Below are 19,924 nucleotides of genomic sequence, written 5' to 3'. Positions count from 1 at the left end.
TAGAAGGAAAAAGGGGTAAGGTTGCCTTCTATAACAGAAAGAGAGAGAGAGAGAGAGAGGAGGGGAAGGGGAGAGGGTCGTTCTCCTTTGTTCTAAAATTCTTACGACTTCCCTTTCGTGTACCTTCGGGTACACCAACCGAGCCTTTTTCTATCCTCTTCTCCACTTCCTCCATTTCCTTCTCCTTATCCTTTTTGCTTCCATCCTTGAGGCTTGCTGAAGCTAAAGAGACGAAGAAGACGACAAAGGAAGTGGTTTGTACCAAGTGATAATGGTGAGAGAGAGGAGCTTCGTTGCCTCTTATACAAAATCATTCTTCTTTCTTCTTTCTCCTTCCTCCTCCTACCTCCTCCTACCTCCTACCACCTACCTTCTCTTACTCCTCCTTGTTCTCTTCTCTCCTATCATCTTCCTTTTACGTTAGCCAGGGACACTTTGTACCGAACATCCAGGATACCTTGCAACTTTCTTTAGTCACTCGACTCGGCTAACTTTGGGGGTTTTCACATTAGCATATCGACTTATTCATACCACCCTTCTATTTTTTCTCTCTCTCTTTCTTTCTCTTTCTCTTTCTCTTTCTCTTTCCCTTTCTCTCATTCTTCTTCACGAAGCTTCCTTACGTATTCTTTCGTGACAATTTTCTCTTACTTTAATCTTCATTCTTTTTCAATGTTCCTGCTTTTCTTTCTTTCGATGATAGTCGTAGGTGATTCTGCCCTCAGGCGTTTTTCTCAACACCCGGTAGACGATAAGAAAGAACAGGTACGAGAATATCACACGAAGTATCACATTTTTACTTTTTTTTTTTTTTTATTTCTTTCTAAAAAGTTATCTTCAAGCATCTCGATGCATTTCTTTTCTATTTCACGGTTAAATCTAATTTCTGGGAATTTTTTTTTTTTTTTTAGGGTGAATATTATTTTTTCTTTTTTTTTTTTTTGATAGAATTTTTATTGGTTATATTTCGTATTTTAGATTTATTTAAAAAAAATATATATATATCTGTATATATACCGTGTATAATATCGTAGATAATCGTTGAATGATAATAATATAATAATAATTGTTATTACAATTATTAACTTGTGTTGATTCGTTTCTACAAACATACTTATGATATATACTGATCGCTAATTATTCGTCCAATTATATTCGCAGAAAATTTACTGACATTATTCATTACTATTATATCATTTACATTAACATTAGAAATAAACGAAACTTTCATAATCAACGATCAACATCTGATTAACAAAATATTAATTGAATAAATTGTGAAATGAAATGTTGTTATTTTTCAATGTTATAAAAAAATAATTAGAATAAAATAAATTAATTTAATTACGTTAAATCATACCTGATGAATATAATTTTCTTATCCTGGATAATGTATTTTGAATAATAAACAAATTTACGAAAAAGTTGTTAAAAATAAAATTCCTATAAAAAAAAAAGATAAAATATAATCTTAATTCTCTTAAATAAATAGAATAATAAAGAAAAAACAAAAATATTAAAAATTATTTCTTTTCTTCGTAAGATTGGCGCGTGTGAATCGCGTGAAAGTTGCGCCAGCAATGGCAACGAGTATCTACTCGGCAGAGTAGCGGCGGCGGCACGAGAATACGAAAACGTTCGAAGTCGTACGAAGGTATCCGAGCGCTGTCGTAGATCTGAACGCGGCAACGCTCGTGCGAGAGTAACAGTCGTGCCGCGGCCTCCAATGAGAGAGGATATTATTGCATCTTATTCGAGGAACTCGCGTTTATCCCGCCATAAGTCTCTCATCTAATCGTTCCTATTATTACGGGTGCATTCAAATTGAATAATAAATAATAATAATAATGTCGTGGTACCGTTAGAAATGCAATATTTTTCGTTATGCAAACGTGGTGTTCGTTTGACGTGAATAAAGTTTGTGGTGTACCGATGGAACGGATGTGACGACAAACATTGCGTCCCTTTGTTATATTTAGTTGTGCCTGTACTCTCTTCCCTAAGTTTTACCAACCTACAATAAATAATAATAAAAATATATAACCAACAAAAAGAAGAATAATATTAATAATAATAATAATAATAATAATAATAGAAGTATAAAAGCAATAATAAAAGGTGCATAATAGTGTTACTTAATATGGTAACAGTGAAGATAAGAAGAAACCGGAAGTAATAAAATACTATGCAAATTGAAGAAGTGCATTAATCTATTTTAAGATCATCTAAAGTGTTTTCTACGAGAAAGAAAGAAAAATCCTGTTGAGATACCATTTGAAAACTATTTTAATGTCTACCGAAAACTGCGACTTTGTAAAGTGCATATTAAAAAATCTAAATAAATCAAGACGTTTGATCACTCTAGAAAGAATACAGAAAGAGGATCGTTCCTTTGTTCTCGAAGGTACTACCAAAGGTAGTACCAAAGGTAGTACCAAAGGTAATACCAAAGGTAGTACCAAACGCATCAGGACCGTAGGTAATACCAAAGGCAATACCGAAGACGTTCAAGAGAAAGGAATAAAGAGGAAGAGAGGGGATAGAAAGGAAGAAGAAGAAGAACACGCTTGAATTTTCATCTCTCTCTTTTTACTAACAGGTATATACCTTGTGTGTATCCCAAGTGTATTATATCTGTACCAACGTTCAAGATTTTGTGTCACCAACCTAAGAAGAGAAAGAAAGTGAATGAAAGAGAGAGAGAGTGAGAAGAAGAAGAAGAAGAAGAAGAAGAAAGAAAGAAAAAAAAAGATAGATAAACATATACACGCGTGTTTATCATTATATTTCGGTTATTATAGTGCTGCTCGTTTAAACATTTTCCATTTGAAAAGTTCGATATATCACGTGTCATTTGAAAATTCATTTTAATTATCACGAATTTGTATTTGTTCTTTGAAAACGTGTGATTCGTGGGGGGTTTTGTTTTAAGTGAATCAAAAATAACAAAGGAAAAGATAGATGAATCTTTTTCGTTTAATTTTTTAATTCATCCGACATATATATATATATACATACATACATATATATATATATATTGATATAAATTCGTGTGAAATTCGATAAGATTTACAGTGATATCATTTTTGTTTCTTTTCATTTTCGTTACTTACTTATACACGGTACTACCAACGTTTGAAAATAATTTGTGAAAGTTGAGATTTGGGAAAAATAATGCAGAGACGAAGGTTACCGGATACAATGGCGTTCCTGGTTAGGGCAGCTGTTCTAGCAGCTGTCCTGGTGCAAGTTCTACCTAGCGGCTTGGCCAGCAGGCTTTTAGCTGCTGCTCATCCTGGACATGCTTATTTTGAACAACCTTGCTGTGGAAAATCTCATCTGAGGCATCATAAAGGTATGTTTCTTCTTTTTATTTACTATTCTCAATTACATACATTTTATATATGTATATATATATATATATATATATATATATAGTTATCACTAGATTTATGAACTGAGCCAATTTAACTCATTTCAAATTTTGTTATCTACATATACAATATATAAAATTTAAATAAATATATATATATATATATATATATATATATATATATATAACTTTAATAAATAATTTTATAAAAATATATGTTAATTTTTAATGCTGTAATAAAATATACCTTGATTCCTTTACTCTACCTACTTCTTTACATAAAGAATGTTTTTAAGTTTTTAAAAACTTGTGTATAAACATCCGTAAATTTATTGTTATATATATATATATAAGTCACTAGGTATACAAACAAAATATATTTATTCATATAAATGTGTGAATGTGTTCTTGTTATAATACAAAATTTATTTATTTCTTATATCTAGATAAATCTGAATGATCGTTTTGACAACACACATGTACACACACAACATATGTAAACACACACACACATATATGGTTTACTTCTAAATTATATCCTTTATTTACTTACTTTTTTTTCTCGTTTTTTTTTTTTTTTTTTTTTATTATATCGAACGTATTTCACCGAAGGGACATAAACCAAACTCAAACTTGAAAGTAACTCCGTAAATGAAGTATTTTCCTTTTTTTTTTTCTCATCGTCGACAAGAGAGAAAGAGGATAGGGAGAAAGTGGGAGGAGGAGGAGGAGGTGGAGGAGGGTGCTTTGAAAGTTTGCTTAGGGTAAAACTTGTACTTTTTTCATTTTCTTTTTTTTTTTTCGTAACTTTTTGTTAGCTGTTCTTTTTTTTTTCAAAACTCGTGAAGCGAACACGTGTACACGCGTTGAGTTGACGTGTTCCGCGAGTCCTGCGATCAAAACGGAATTAGAAAGTTGTGATTTTCTTTTAGTGTATATATATACGTATGTATATATATTGTGTGTGTGTGTGTGTGTGAGTATACCTAGTTTGTGATTAAATTAGCCTATATATCATTGTAGGAGGAAGCTTTGAAAAGATATAGAGGAAGAAGAGCATACACGATTTTCTAATCTTGGAAAAAAATATTATTATCAATGTTTGTTTTATTAATGTGATTTTCTTATTATCATTTGCGAATATATTATTTATAGTTTTAAATATTTTTTAGATAAAAATTGTTCGACAATAGTGTTTCCATTTATATTTTGTATAATCTCATTTATATATATATATATATATATATATATATATATAGTTTCATTATCTAACATATGATTTTTGTTTTTGTTTTCTAACAATAATTTAGATTATCTTTATCTATTTTAATATCTATTTAATGTCCAATCTATCTATTATCTATTTAATAATAGATAATCTAATTTGGATTGTCTATTATTAATAATTTAGATTAATATAGATTATATATAATAATAATAATAATATAGATTATTATATAATATAGATTATTATTTTAACAATAATTTAAAGATTATTCAAGTATATTTTTGCATATAAATAATAATAATAATAATAATAATAATAATAATAATAATAATAATAATTTATATATAATTATCAGGTTGCAATTATGCATTTTATTTTCATAATTAGTGCTGGTAGAAACAAATTTAATTTTTAAAAATGAAATCTTCATTAACATAAATATTTCTAATTTTCTAATCTAATTTTCATGACCTACATAACATATTCGCAAAGCGTAAAAATGTTACAAAAATTTCTATATATATATAAAATTTTGTATTAATCGTAAAACACGTGTATGTTGTTCTTTATAATAATCCTCATTTTAGTTTTCGTTGTTTTGTTTTGTTTGTTTTTTTTTTTGGATACGCGTAAGAGAATATTTATTATTCGTAAAAGAATATGAAAGTAATTTATCGAAATTTATTATACACGAATATTGTTGTATATTTTGACATTTTATTCATTCGCCTTTGTAAATATGTTTCACCGTGTGCGTACAGATTAAGATAGATTTAACTTTAGTACACCTTTACTCGTACTTATTCACGTTAGTAGTTAGTACATAGAAATAAATGACGTATAACATAGGCCCTTTCTAGATTAAGTCGCGATCACGTTACTTTTCTGTCAAGATGAAAAATTGTACTCGTGTTTGATAACAAACTTGAAAGACATTATCGGTTGGCTCGTATTAAAAACGTTAATTTTAAACGAGAGAATATAGAAAAAAGATCAAATTCAAAAGTAATAAAAAAAAAAATAAAAAAAAAAGAAAATTTCTTAAACGAATGAAAGAAAGGGAATGTAGAAGAAAATTTCATTTTATAGGGTAAACAGTAGATTTGTATAAATAGATATTAACGAAAAAAAAAAAAAAAGAAACTTTGATATATACAATAAAATAATATTCTTAAATGTATAATATTATTATTAATTGTAAGATCAAAAAGTTCTTTGGTAAAACTAATTAAACATCTTTATATTGATATAATTAGAATCATCAAAGAAACGTTGCCATTTTGATAGAATAATAATATGTAATAATAATTAAACGTGAAAGTGTTTTACAATGTTCAATAATCAAGTCTTCTAACACATCTAAAGGTGGGGTGGGGAGCGGGGAGCTGGGGGGCTGGGGGGGTTATTATTAATCGTCTATGGAAACTCGCATGCAAGATCATTTTATGGAAAAGCTTTTCCGTAAACTGTCGTCTTTGCTTTTAACTCGCTTTTGCAAAGTCTTTCAGTTTTAAAAGGGCGTTCGAGCGAGCGTTTGAGACGTTCACTGAAAATGAACTCGACGTTTCATCTTTTAAAAAGAGAGAGAGAGAGAGAGAGGAAATTATTACTTACTGTTAATTCTTGAATTAAATTATATTATACGTTAAACGAAAAGTTTAGAAATTTATTCGTTTAAAATGATTAATCGAAATTAATCAAGCCATGTATCATTTTTTTTTTTTTTTTTTTTTCATTCTTTTTCTCTCTCAGTCAAATTAATCGTAAAATGCAATCATCTCTCTCGTTAAAAGTTTTCTTTTATCAGCGTTAAAAGACCAAGCAATAACAAAATTCGATGAATATCTCTAGGACTATCATCAAAACGTAAAATAGACCCTTGAAAATTCGAAACTCACACTATTCCCTGGTCAATCCAGTGGTCGTGCATTTTCGTAGAAACCCGAGAGGATGATGAGGAGGTGGGTGGGGAGTTTCCCCAGTTGAATTTTCGCAACGTGCGAAAACACTTTTCGCGGTGATCCACAAGGGATTAAACTTTCCCCTTGGATGTTTTTCCTTAAGGGGTGAGTGAGACAACATATATATATATATATATATATACACCTTTCTATTATATATAAAATAGATCTGAAGGGTGCTTCTAGGTGCACCCTCAAAAACACGTGGAAAATTGTATAAGCTGAAAAAAAAAACAACAGAAAAACAGGAAAGAAAAGGATAGGAAATACACGCGTGTACACGCAGTAAAAGAGAAAAAGAGATAGATGTATGGTAAAAGTAGAAAAAACGTATCCCGAAGAGAAAAACCCTTTAGCATATATCACCAATATTATCTTGGAAGGTATTGGGGGTGGGGTAGGAGGTGGTATGGTAGCAAAGGACTGTCGAAAGGGTAGGAAAATACTGTGCCTTCTTCCTCTCTTTCTCTTTCTCTTTCTCTTTTTCTCTTTTGGTGCCACACGATATTACCAGGGCTTAGAACGCTTGGGACTGACTTCATTATGTGGCCATGGTTAGAGTGAGAGAGAGACAGAAGTATCGAATGGAATGTGGAATGGTCGGTTGGTTGGTCGTGTATGTGTGTGTGTGTGTGTGTGTATGTGTGTGTATGGTTGTTCTGCTGTTCTCTATGGTTGGTCGCTTTCCTGTGGGTTGCTTGCTCGTGTGGAAGTCGAATGTACGCGTCTGCTTCAACTCGTTGCGTTTCTCTTTCTCTCTTTCTCTCATTCCGATATAATACTGTCTTTCTCTCTTTCTCTTTTTGTACCATTTTCCTCATAGTTTCTCTATATACCTTTCTCTTTTTTTCTTTTTCACCCTATCTTTCTTCTTCGTCTTCCGGCATAACTGGAAGGACCAAACACACGCACTTTGAGAGAGTAAAAAGAACTTCACTTACGACGACGGCTGTATCCTGTCTCTATATTTTTTTTTCTTTCTTTCTTTTTTTTTTCTTTCTCTTTGCGTGCTTTTAAAGGTACAGGAATATACGATATCCTTTTGGTAAATTCGTGATTTCGTTGTCGTTGGTTATTTTTTTATTTTTATTCGGATAACGTTATCAAACGATCTCTTGATATTTTCGATCTCTCGTGCAGGTATTTTTTTTTTCTTCTTTTTACTTATTTTATTCTATTTTTTTTTTTATGCCATATTTTATAAAGTCAGGGTTGAGTAAAGGGAAAAGAAAAATCAATGATTTATAGAAATAGTGAACACATACAGTATGATAGAATTCTTTTTTTCAAAACTAACTCTCGTATTTTATTATAAAAAAAAAGATATATATATATATATATATATATATATAGTATGTTGTGCATTAAATAAATGTATAAGTATTTAAATATGAATTGTTATCACGAATCAACTTAAAGTCACGATTAATCTTCGAGTGGTCTATAATAAAAATTGAAAAATATTAAAAATAATATCGTACGTTATCATTATCCTATTTGAAATGGGGTTACACGTAAAAGCACTTAGTACCCACTCGAATTTAATTCACCATGTATTATATATATATATATATATATATATATATTGTTCATAGTCTTTTAGTTGAAAATATTCCCATTATAATGAAAAGCTTTGTCAAAGATTTTGATGCTTGTAAAATAATACAACTTTGAATAAAAAAAAAAAAAAAAAAAAAATAAATAAAAATACATATTACAATATATGGATACAAGTAGGTATGTAATAATAAAACGTTAGTTTTGAATTTATTTCGTTTTGTGTGTGTGTGTGTGTTGAATCTCATACATTAGAAATTCAATATCATTTTTATGATGAACAAAATATCATGTTACATTCTAGTAGATTACGATAAGATTTCTGTTATACTGTTCGAAGTATATACTTAGAATGGACTCCAATATCGAAGAGTAAATATACTTGTATAAATCTCTCTCTCTCTCTTTCTTAGCTTTTGACATTGCTTTCTTTATTCTGATAAGATATTCTAGGCTTTCAGATAGTCGTTGTTGTTTGTAGAACTTCTTCTTCTTCTTCTTCGAAGAAGAAGAATAAAGAGAAGGACGAGGTAATGGTGGATATCTTTTGAGTTGTGGTTCGAAGAAAATTCTAATCGAAACTTTATACCATCGGTATGTTTAAACATGTTGCTTTGTTTCTTGAATTTTTACTATGTTGCAGTATTTATTAAATAAAATAAACTATTAATTATTCGAATGATTTGATGTATATTTATTTAGTTCAATTATATTATTAAATAAATGTAAAAGTATTAGTATCTGTAAAAAAGAGGTTGAACTGTGTTGTATTACACAGGTGTATAAATATATATTTAAATTTGATTATAAATATTATTCATTAAATAAAGTCAACTATATATATATATGTATATCATGATCGTAAATTACTTGTATATTTATTTAGTCCAATTATATTATTAAATAAATGGTATCTATAAAAAAAGAATTTGCATGTTTGTATTACAAGGGTGTATACTTAAATAAATTTGATTATATAAATATTAAACATAACAAATAATGTATCAAACATCGAGTTAATAAAATAGACAAGTTTTATATTTATCTGAGAAAACATTGAAACAACAATCTCAAAATAAAAAAAAAATAAAACAAACATTTCAAATAAAATAATATAAAAAAAAAAAAAATCGATTAATTGTATTATTCAAAACGATCAATCAAATATTTTGTAAGCGTTATTCGTCGAATTACGGAACACGATTTCACACACGTGTATATTTCTCTCTCTCTCCTTCTTTCTCTCTCTCTATCTCTATCTATATGTTTCCATATGTGTGTATCTATGGAAGGACTAATTTGATCTGCACTTGCGGGTTCGACTGGTCGGCCAGTGCGATAGGATCGTGAATCTGTAAGCTCCTGGTATCGAATCTCTGCTAACTAACGGAACGGATATTAATTTCGACGCGCTTCTCAAACCGATCCATTAATCCAATTTACACGCGCATTTGACGTGTAGCGTTCCGTAGTTGCCTACGTCGGTTCCCCGTGCGTATACACATACATAAATGTGTAGTGCAATTACGTTGAACGCTCGAAAATCATCCTGGTCGATTTCCGCCTTTCGAGATTTCACTACCTTTCGCCCCACCCCCTCCCCCTCCCTCCCACCTCTCCTTTAATGTATTATATTTTCAATAGTTATTTTATTTTTATTTATTTTTTTTTTTTTTTTTTTTTCAGTTCATTAAAACCACAAACTTTGTTTCCTTCTATTGACATTTGTTCTTCTTCTAATTTCTCATTTGCTATGACAAAGTATTACTTTTTTTTTCATATGCAATTTGCATTGTTGATGCAATTGAGATTTGCGGTTCTGAATATTCTTTGATTTCTTGGTTACGTTTTGTAATTTTTTTTTTCCTCATGTAAAGAACATACACACATATACATTTATATACACAGTTAAATAGTATTGTAATTTATTCGTTCACTTTCGTTTTATTATTTAAAATTTTTTTTTTTTAAATAATCGTTTACGATCAGCACGATTATTTTTTTTTATTTTTTTTTTCTTCCTTTATTTTTTATTTGAAAAGAAAATATATATATTTCTTGTTCAAAACGTCTTCTCTTTTTTTTTTTCTTCTAGAAATGTAACACAACACTTTATATCGAAAAAAAAAAAAAAATAACGCGTTTGTGCATACGATGAAAATCGAATCTAGTTGAAGCGTGAAAAAATACACGAAAGTTCATCTCTCTCTCTCTCTCTCTCTGTCTCTCTCTCTCGTTAATCGAATTTAAATAGTTTCGAAAAATCAACGACGTGTATGCACTTAGATAATTGAAACTGATTGATTTATCAGTCGATGATACGAATCCAACCAACCAACCAACCCTACGTGTTCGTTGATAGTAGTACTACTACTATTTGCACGCGTTACCATATTTTTTTTCTTTTTTTCTTTTTTACCTTTCCCTAGGCAATGCAAATTGAAACGAAGACAAAAAGAAATTTAAAAAAAAAAAAAAAAAATAAATAAATAAACAAGAAAAATAATCTGATTTAATATGATACAAATAAATGGGTTATTAATTTTACGTAGAAACGTGATTTTTCAAATTCATTTATTTATTTATTTATTTATTTATTTTTTTTTATCTAAAAAGGATGGATGGGAGGTGAACAAAAAAAAAAAGAAATTCAGGGAATAAAACTTTTACTCTATTTCTATTGCCTTCGTTACACTCCTCCTCTCCTCCCCCCTTCACCCCTCACCCTCTCCTCACAACCTTTTGCTCCCATTCCAATTTCTTCTCTTCTTTTTTTTTTTTTTTTTATTTTTTATTTTACCAAGGAGGAGGTCTGCCTCCAACTGGCGGATTACTCAACGTAAATCCTTAATTCAACCGTAAACTCGAGAAGCTCGGGTGAGTACTCTCTTTGCAGTCCCTAGAAATCTGCGAATGATGTTTGCGCAAGTAGCCAAGTAAGGATGAAGAAAGACAGAAAGAAAGACAGAAAGAAAGAAAAAGAAAGAAAGTAAGAAAGAGAGAGAGAGAGAGAGAGAGAGAGAGAGAGAGAGAAAGATGCAAACAGCTAGACGAGAGTTTCTCTTTGGTCGCCGCCGGTCTTAAAGATTTCCAAGATTAAAAGCTCGAGAACGCAGTGTGTCGGCTTTTTCCTCGTGTTTTCCAACGTCTTCTTTCTATCTTTTTGTCTCTCTCTCTCTCTCTCTCTCTTTCTGTTTTTTATTTTTTATTTCGTTTCTTTTTCCTTTCTTGCCACTTTGCCTTCTTATGATTTTCCGTCTCTTTTTCCTTGTATATCACCAAAGGGGGATTAACTAACAACGAGAGGTCGGGATTGGTCGTCGTAGTATGGGTCACAACCACTTTGACCGTAGAAACGAACACCTTTATCTTTTTAGTTTTTAGTTTAGTTTTATATCGGTCGTCTAGACAATTTTTTTGTTTTTTAAGTAAAAACTTCTTTAAAATGGGGCTGATTTGAAAAAAAAGCGAACAAAAATCCATGGTAATGGAAACGAAACGATGAAACAGCAAGAAACGATGAAACGACAACGAAACGATGAAACGGTTGCGGTACTTAAAAAGAGAAAACGAGACAAACATATGCACATTTATAGGATTTAGCCTAAGAGAGAATGAGATAGAAGACAGTATGCATTTGTTTCTTATTATCTCGATCTCCTCTTTGTGTAGTGTTTCGTAGTCCCCACTACTGGCTACTAAGTGTTGTATATGTGTTTGTTTGTGTGCAACTGCATACTACGAAGCGTAGACTCATATTAACTCAATTGACATATTTATAAGTTAGTTCTTCGACTGACCACTAGATTATCTACGTTTCTCACAAGCAAAGCTGTTTTTTTTTTTTATAATAAATAAACCCTACGATTATCTTACTCCTGATACTTTGCATTTGACTCATTCTCTCGAGGTTTTAAGAAGGTTTTTCACTTCTAACACGTGTGATCTGCATACATGATATTTTTTTGATATTATATTTATGTGAGTAAGTGCGTTCGTGTATTTTTTTGTCGAGAATGTAATTAATATTTGCAGGAAAAAAAAATTGATTCTATTTTTTTTTCCTGCCATTTATCCGTTCCTCTCGTCATGATTTTAATAACGTCCAAAAATCGGTCATACGTCAATTCTGTACGATTAATCGATCATCCTTGATACCTCAATTCTTTATTTTTGGTATATTAAAAATTGACGTTGATTAATTATAAAGCTAGATTGAAAATTGAACGAAGTATATAATATATAAATGTATGTGTATAATATTATATATATATATATATATATATACGTGTATGTATTATAACGTGACGGATTGGGTTCGTTCTGTATATAGATTAACTTTAATAAATTATTTTTAAAAGATTCTTTAACAAAGTATATTTTATTAATAGTTATTTCATTTATGGTTAAACTATTAATTGTATTAATTACATTATCTCGTTGTAAAATTAGATTTTAATGACCAAAAAAAATGGTCGAAAATGTTTCTAAAAGATGAATATAAGTGAAAAAGAAATTTTATTTGCAAATAAAAAAATAAGGCAAAAATATTTAAAAGATCTATTATTATTAAACCATTAATTGTATTAACTAAACAATTTTGTTTATTCAATACAGTGTATTTTATAAAACAATTTTTATTTTTTAAACTGTCTGTATGCATATGTGTATATATATATATATATAAACGTAAGATCTAATCTTACGAATAAACTAACATACAAAATGGGTTGAACAAAACAGAAAAGAAAATAATAAAAGAAGTAAAGAGAGAATAGAATAATGGGGTTGGTGGAACAGAGTAGGGGATAGAAAGGAAAAGAAAATGATGAAACAAAAAGAATAGAATATGGGGGGAAAGGTAGAAAACAGGTATCCAAGTTGGAAGTTACGTAAAGGATATTCCAGCGACAGGATTACGGTCACCCCTTTTCAAAGGGAAAAACCTCTTTTACCCTCTTATCTTCTTTTTCTCTCTTTTACTTTCTCTTTACACACTCTCTAAAAACACTTTGTACAGGACGTGCAAAAATGTAGAACCCTGAATTAGGTAGAGTAGGAGTCCTAGTGGCTAGTCCACATGTAGAACAAAAACAACAACAACAACAACAACAACGAAAAAAAAAAAAATGAATAAAAGAGAGTGAAATAGTGAAAGAAAAAACAAAATAAAAAAAGATGAAATGATTTTGAAGTTACGAATAGTCGAGTATGCGATAAAAAGGATAATGACGATATAATACGTCGTCTACCATGTCTGGGAAACGTTTAGAAACGCATGTTATCACGGTTTGTACCTCTCGTTTTCATTTCCCATCCCCCATAACTAGACACCCATAACTAGAGGATCCCCTTTCGTTCTTTCATCGGTCGTTGTACTTTCTCTTTCTCTCTCTCTCTTTCATTTTTGTTTACCAAAAGATAGAAAGAGAGAGAGAGAGAGAGGTTTGAAATTTTTCGAGCGTCGAGCCACCGTAAAAAAATGGATCAGGAACGTCGGTAATGACGGTACTATAAACGCAACACACAACGGGATTGTTTTCTCGACTTTAGCTTTACCACCGTTGGAAAATAATAATATGGGAGAATCCCCCGTAATATACTACAACGCGTTAAAATGGGATATATCTCGAAAATTATTATTATTATTATTATTATTATTATAACACGTTATGATAGAAAGGGCTTGTAGAGTCTCTTAACGAGAAATTCTTTTTACCTTCTTTCAAATAATTATTTAATGCTAGGACAGTACATAATAATGTTACATATATTTTGTTATATATATATATATATATAAAAAAAGAAAAAAATTAATTAAACAATAAAAATACAATGTGTGGAAGTGCTATCGTTAGAGTAGACTCTTAAAAAGTGATTTGTTTTGCGTTAAAAGTTTACTCGTAGATTGTTGAAAGTATTCTTATCTTGAAATAGAAAAATAAAAGTAAACGGCGATAAGGAAAAGGAAGAGGAGAAGGAAGAATGGGGAAAAAAATCAGCACGACATAATATCCAAGCCGATAGAAAAGAAAAGAAAAAAAAGAGAAGAAAAAAATCATGGTTGCTGGAAGGTAAAGAAAATATCCTACCTTAAGTCTTAGGTTTATGAAAGTTGTTGCCCATGTCGTGTTGTAAACTACCCTGGGTATTACACTTTCTCATTCTCTCTTTCTCTTTATTTCTCTTTGTCTTTCTTCTGTTCACCTTATGGTTACGAGCTCCTAAGATTCGAGCGTGCCTTAACTACGCTTTAAGTTCTTTTATGCGGCTTAACGAGATTCCCTGCTCCCGGAGAGCAGCAAGCTTTGCTAAGGGGGGCGGGAGGGGAGAGTGGGGTAAAGGGGTGGATCTTCGCCAAGACGTTGCTACAATCCACCCCTCCCCACCCTGTATCGTCCTTTCTCTATTCCTTCTATTCAATTGGAACTTACCCTACGACTTGGAATGCAACTTTACGGAGAACCTGTCATGTGTATATGTATATGTGTAGTTCTGTTTGTGTGTATAGATGTATGTCAATGCATGTGTATACATTTACGTATATCCTCTGTGTAAATAGATCCTGTAGAATGTAGATCGAATGAACGAGAGAAGGTAGTAGAGAAAGAGAGCAAGCAAGCAAGCAAGCCTAAGAGTGAGAGAAAGAGAGAGATAGAGAGAGATAGAGAGAGAGAGAGAGAGAAAATACATTCGAACTGACTGCACGAGTGCTTTAGTTACGATTTGTAACGATGGGAGTTTCGAAACCCGTTTCGAAACAAGAAACGCGAACTTTCAGGCACAAGAATGCGAGCGTTCGACGGGAATGAAGATTCCAATTTCGTGTTTGCATTTGCATATAACCCCCTGCTGTTTTACCGGAATAAGCGCAACTGAAAACTTTTCGTCATCATTATCATCATCATCATCATCGTCATCGTCATTATCACATCATCAATTTTTCTTCTCAACTTGTTGAGTTAAACATAAAAAAATTAGATACCAATAAGATGATATGTATCTTGACATTTATGGTGTGTTTTTTGTTATTTTCGATAAGAAGCAATTGAAAGATTGTGATCGAAAGGGAATAAAAAGGGTGATCATCGAAGTGTAGAAAAAACGATCAACGATGAACGGCTAATTGATGGTGGTGATGGTTGTCGTTGGCGTTTTCTATCAATAAACAGTGCACGTTTATCGTCGTTTGGGTTATGTTCGGTTCTTATCAAAATACTTCATCGTCCAAAAAGAACAGGAAAAAGGGGAGTAGTAGAGTAGTAATAGTTGTAGTAGTAGTAGTAGTAGTAGTAGATAGTCGTTCTTGTTTAATCGTTCTCTATCCTTGTCCCTTTTCTTCAAGGAAGAATAAGAAGAAGGTTTCGTTCGTGTAACCCTCGAAAACCTTTCCACGTGTTCGAAGTTATCTCTCTGTTTTCCACCCTTCGACACTTATAAGAGGAAAAGAGAGAAACTGAAAATGGAATGAAAGAGAGAGAGAGAGAGAGAGAGAGAGAGAGAGAGAATAGTATATCCCAAACGATATCTACCCCGTCGCAGGAATTTCAGATCTCTCTTCTACAATTCTCACTCTCTCTCTCTCTCTCTTTTCGAAGGTTCGAAATGCCGGAAGAAGGAGAGAGAAAGGAAATTGAATCTCGCTTTATCTCGTGCAACGATATTGAAAAGAAAAGGAAGAGAAAAAAAGGAGATGAGGTAGGGGAAAAAGAGGAGTCTCTTATTCTCCCGTGAAGCGAAAAAGAGAGGATGGAAAGATAGAAATGCAGGCAGCAGTAGCAACCAACCAACCCCCCTCGTGTCGTTGGTCGAGCGAATAAATTGTTACGAGCGATATCAACACCCTACCACCACCACCACCACCATCATCATCACCTCGACACGTATACGACGAAAAAGAATTTTTCTTTTACTCTATTTCTATTTCTATTTCTATTTCTATTTCTATTTCGATCATCATTTTGCCTTGGTTGGTTGGTACTCGAAGACGTTTTCACATCGACGCGTTTGTTTCGATTCGTCTTCAGCAAGTTGGAGCAGCAGCAGCAGCAACCTCATCGACAGACCACGTTCTTCGAAACTACTCTTCCTTCCTATTCTTTCTCTTGCTAGGGTGTTATTTCTTTTCTCTTTTAGTTCCTTCTCCCTCCCATTTTCTTTTCTTTTCTTTTCCTTTTTTCACGGTTCTCGCACGAACGACCATTCGAACAACCGGTAATTCGGGTATTTCGAGATTTTTAACGTGCTGCTATGGGGGAGGAAAGCCAGTAAGAATCTCCTTCGTGCCTTAGGGTTGTTTTTCCTTTTTTTTCCCCTCTTGATACAGAGGAGTATATAACACTATCACACTCACCCCATTTTAAGGATAAGAAACAGACAGACTGGGGGTATTTTTTGACACGTCTCATACATATGTTTCTCTTTTGTGTTCTACAGTGTTTCCCTCTCTCCCTCCTCTCTCCTTTCTCTCTCTCTCTTTCTCTCTCTCTCTCTCATGTGATAGAAGATATCGATCTTATTTTCTTCTCTTTCTTTTTTAGATTTTCAAGAGACTTACATCACGTTTATATATCGTATCACTCTTGACATTTTTATCGTTCTTTTATGGTTACTATATGCGGTTCGATCAAAAAGTAAATATACTTACTTCCATTGGGTAGAATTTATTGCCCATATACTGGAATTCTAATCAATTTAACGAGTAATTAACACCTCCAGGGCAAACCAGTTTTTTTATTTCGTTCATTCAAACAAATGTATCATTATATTACAATGTATATACATACATATATTACAACTAAGCAACTAAACAACTAAGTCATTGATGATTTAAAAAAATCACTTATCGATAAAATCCACAATTATTTACTTGCCAACCCAATATATAAAAAATTTTTAGAAATTTATATACACGTGTACACATATATACATATATTGGGTTAGTAACTAAGTCATTATTGATTTTAAAAAATCACCTATCGATAAAATCCACAATTATTTACTTGCCAACCCAATATATACAAAAATTTTACAAATTTATGATTATTTAATAAAACTTTTCAAAGTATCTCTAAAGAAACCGATTCTATTATACTAACAGTGCCCCCTCCCCAAATACAACGAACCTTTCTCACGAGAATGTATGAGAAAGAGAGAGATAGAATGAGATAGAAAGAGAGAGAGAGAGAGAGAGAGAGACAGACAGAGCAGAGCTAATTATACTAACGACCGGCAATAAAAAGCTAGCGAGACGCCGACGTCCCGGTATTCGCACGCAATTACCACGATCCTCGAGGTCGAGGGTCAGGTTGGGAGAGTCAGTCAGGTCGTCTCGAATCTTGTGAGTAGTTTTCGGACTTGTTAGAAAAAACTTCTCCGTCATTGGAACGTCTACTTAGCTAGCTAGCTACCTAGCTATCTATCTAGCTAGGTAACTAGCGTGTATACGAAGAGACCCAACCCTTTTTGGTTAGGTATGTATGAACTATGAACTCGCGTGCAACTATTTCGAAACCTTGCAGCCTCGACATTGAGAATTCGTTTACATTTCTTGCAAAGTACTTGACTCTCTTGTTTTATTTTATTTCTTTTTTTTGTTTTGTTTATTATTCTGTGAATTGTATTTCGTAATTTAAATGATATCTTTGTATCTAAGAGTGTCTAGACTATATAGTTGTATCTGAACCCATTTGATAGGGTGTCTAGACCTTATGATTATATTAAATTGCAAATATTTTTAAAAATAGAATAACAATAAAAGGGAAACACAAGAGAAAGGTGAAAAATAATTTTTCACGTGTACTACAAGTACCAACGTTTTGAGATCTTTTAACGGTTCGGAATCAAGTGTCGGAAATAGAGAAAGAAAGTAGGAAATATAGTAGATAGAAAAAAAGCGTGTTTTTGTTTTGTTATTTCACGTGACATTCGCAGTCATATATGATCGTCGTTCGTGTCGACTCGTGTAGCAAGAGGAGAGACAGAGAGAGAGAGAAAGAGGGAACGGTTTGTAGGGATGAGTGAACGAGCAGAGAAGGGAGGGAGGGGTTTGGTTGTGGGTGTTTGTTGACATTACGTTTCGTACGATGTTTCCCAATGAAACTGCTTTTATTCCATATACTCTGCGTACGGATGAACGACTGTCAGCTTAAATTTCGTTGCTGGATCAATATCGACAGTAGAGTTTTGTGTTTCTACATATGTCTATTATGTTTCTCTATTTATACATGTTACGTTCTTGTATATATGTATATATATGTTTATATGTGTTCAAGCAGAGATAGATAGATACATATATATATAGAGAGAGAGGGAATGAAAGAGAAAATTTGAGATGAAAGAGTAATTTCTTCTTCAATTTAAATGTCAAGAGTTATCCTTTCAAATGTTCAATCTTTCACATGTTGGCTCAATTTACTTCGAAGTAATCCAAATTATCGACGTATTTGACGTATCTCGGAATAGTTTAGAATATTGTTTTTGGGGATGGGGGAAAAAGACAACGCGTATATTTCCGTCGTCAAGGTCTTTTTTTTTTACGAAAGGTAATAGAAAGATTCGATGGTACCACCACGAACATTGTGCGGTCACGTAACGTTGGTACAGACCGTTACGAAGGGTTATATCAACCCCTTTAATTCTTCATTATGAAACATTAAACAACCTTCTTGACTATTATACTCGTGGCAACGATTATAATAAAAGAATTTCTTTTGTTTGATTTTTTTTTTTATTGATATATGAGCATTCATAAAAAAAAAAAAAACAATATTAATCTGATGATTATTTATTGATCACAAAAAAATTTTATTGTAATTTTATTTATAGAAAAATGCATATATATATATATATATATATGATTTATCTCAGTAGAATGAAAAGATTAATTTTGAACAGATATTTGGATACTTCGTACAATTACGTGTCTCGTCATTATTATTTCTATGACAGTATATCAATATTTAATTAGTAAATATATAATGTGTGCATTCACACGTGTATGCATATGCATGTGAGTGTATCAATATAAAACTTGAATCATAGTTTAATATATATATATATAAATGTTGCAAATTTAATTAATATCGATTTTACCTTAATGGCCTAAAGTTAATATAAATATATTTCATACTATGAGTACGATGATAGCCAATTACAAACGAGTTTACTCTTAAAACGTGATATATATATAGTTCTTGATTAAGACACGCACTTTATTAACGAATCCATCCAATCGTCGTTTTAACTTCGAAATGCAATTCGTCTGACTAACGCATGTAAATGAGAGAGAGGGAGAGAGAGAAAGAGAAAGAAAGGGATAGATAGGGTTCGTTTATAAAGACACGCAAGGTTTTTCGACTTGAACAAACTTCCGGTAGCGTATATATCATCTTTGCGAAGGTCGTTACTGGAACTCGAGTCAGGGAGTAATTAGCGGAGAAAAGGGCTGGAAGTTAAATACCAGTATAGTAGTATTAGTAGATAGGTAATACTTACTAGTAATAGTAGTAGTAAAGGTAAGAAAAAAGAAGGGAGATGATAGGGTAAGGTTGAAGATCAAAGCAAAAAAGGGAATCAAATTTTCGAGTCTGATTAATTTTAACCCCCGTACCTTTTAATATTAGCAGCAAACTCTCTCTCACTCTCTCTCTCTCTCTCTCTCTCATTCTCATTCTGTCTTGTGTGTTTAAATGAGTATCATTAAATTTTTTTTTTTTGATATCTTCGTATTTCGTTGCATCTAATTTTCTTTTCAATTTAAATATTTTTAAAATTATTGATATATAGTTATTATTATTATTGTTA

The 19,924-nt window shown here is 31.8% G+C and overlaps 1 protein-coding gene across 2 annotated transcripts in view; it reads left to right on the top strand.

Moving 5' to 3' along the window:
* The window catches only part of Sema2a (Semaphorin 2a), a 221,444-nt gene that overhangs the window by 15,505 nt on the left and 186,015 nt on the right, over positions 1–19,924 (top strand). Inside the window, exon 1 of one of the 2 annotated variants that reach the window (XM_015326691.2) lies at positions 1,701–3,355. The exons of the other annotated variant lie outside the window; for it this stretch is intronic. Coding sequence (XP_015182177.1) covers positions 3,175–3,355 — 181 coding nt within the window. The 5' untranslated portion in view covers positions 1,701–3,174. Of the gene's footprint in view, positions 1–1,700; positions 3,356–19,924 lie in introns of those variants that run through there. 2 annotated transcript variants of the gene reach the window in all.

The sequence above is a fragment of the Polistes dominula genome, unplaced genomic scaffold, assembly GCF_049000335.1.
Source record: "Polistes dominula isolate Pdom_NZ unplaced genomic scaffold, Pdom_raw_medaka contig_22, whole genome shotgun sequence".
Lineage (NCBI taxonomy): Eukaryota > Metazoa > Arthropoda > Insecta > Hymenoptera > Vespidae > Polistes > Polistes dominula.
This window is presented reverse-complemented; position numbering and strand designations above follow the sequence as displayed.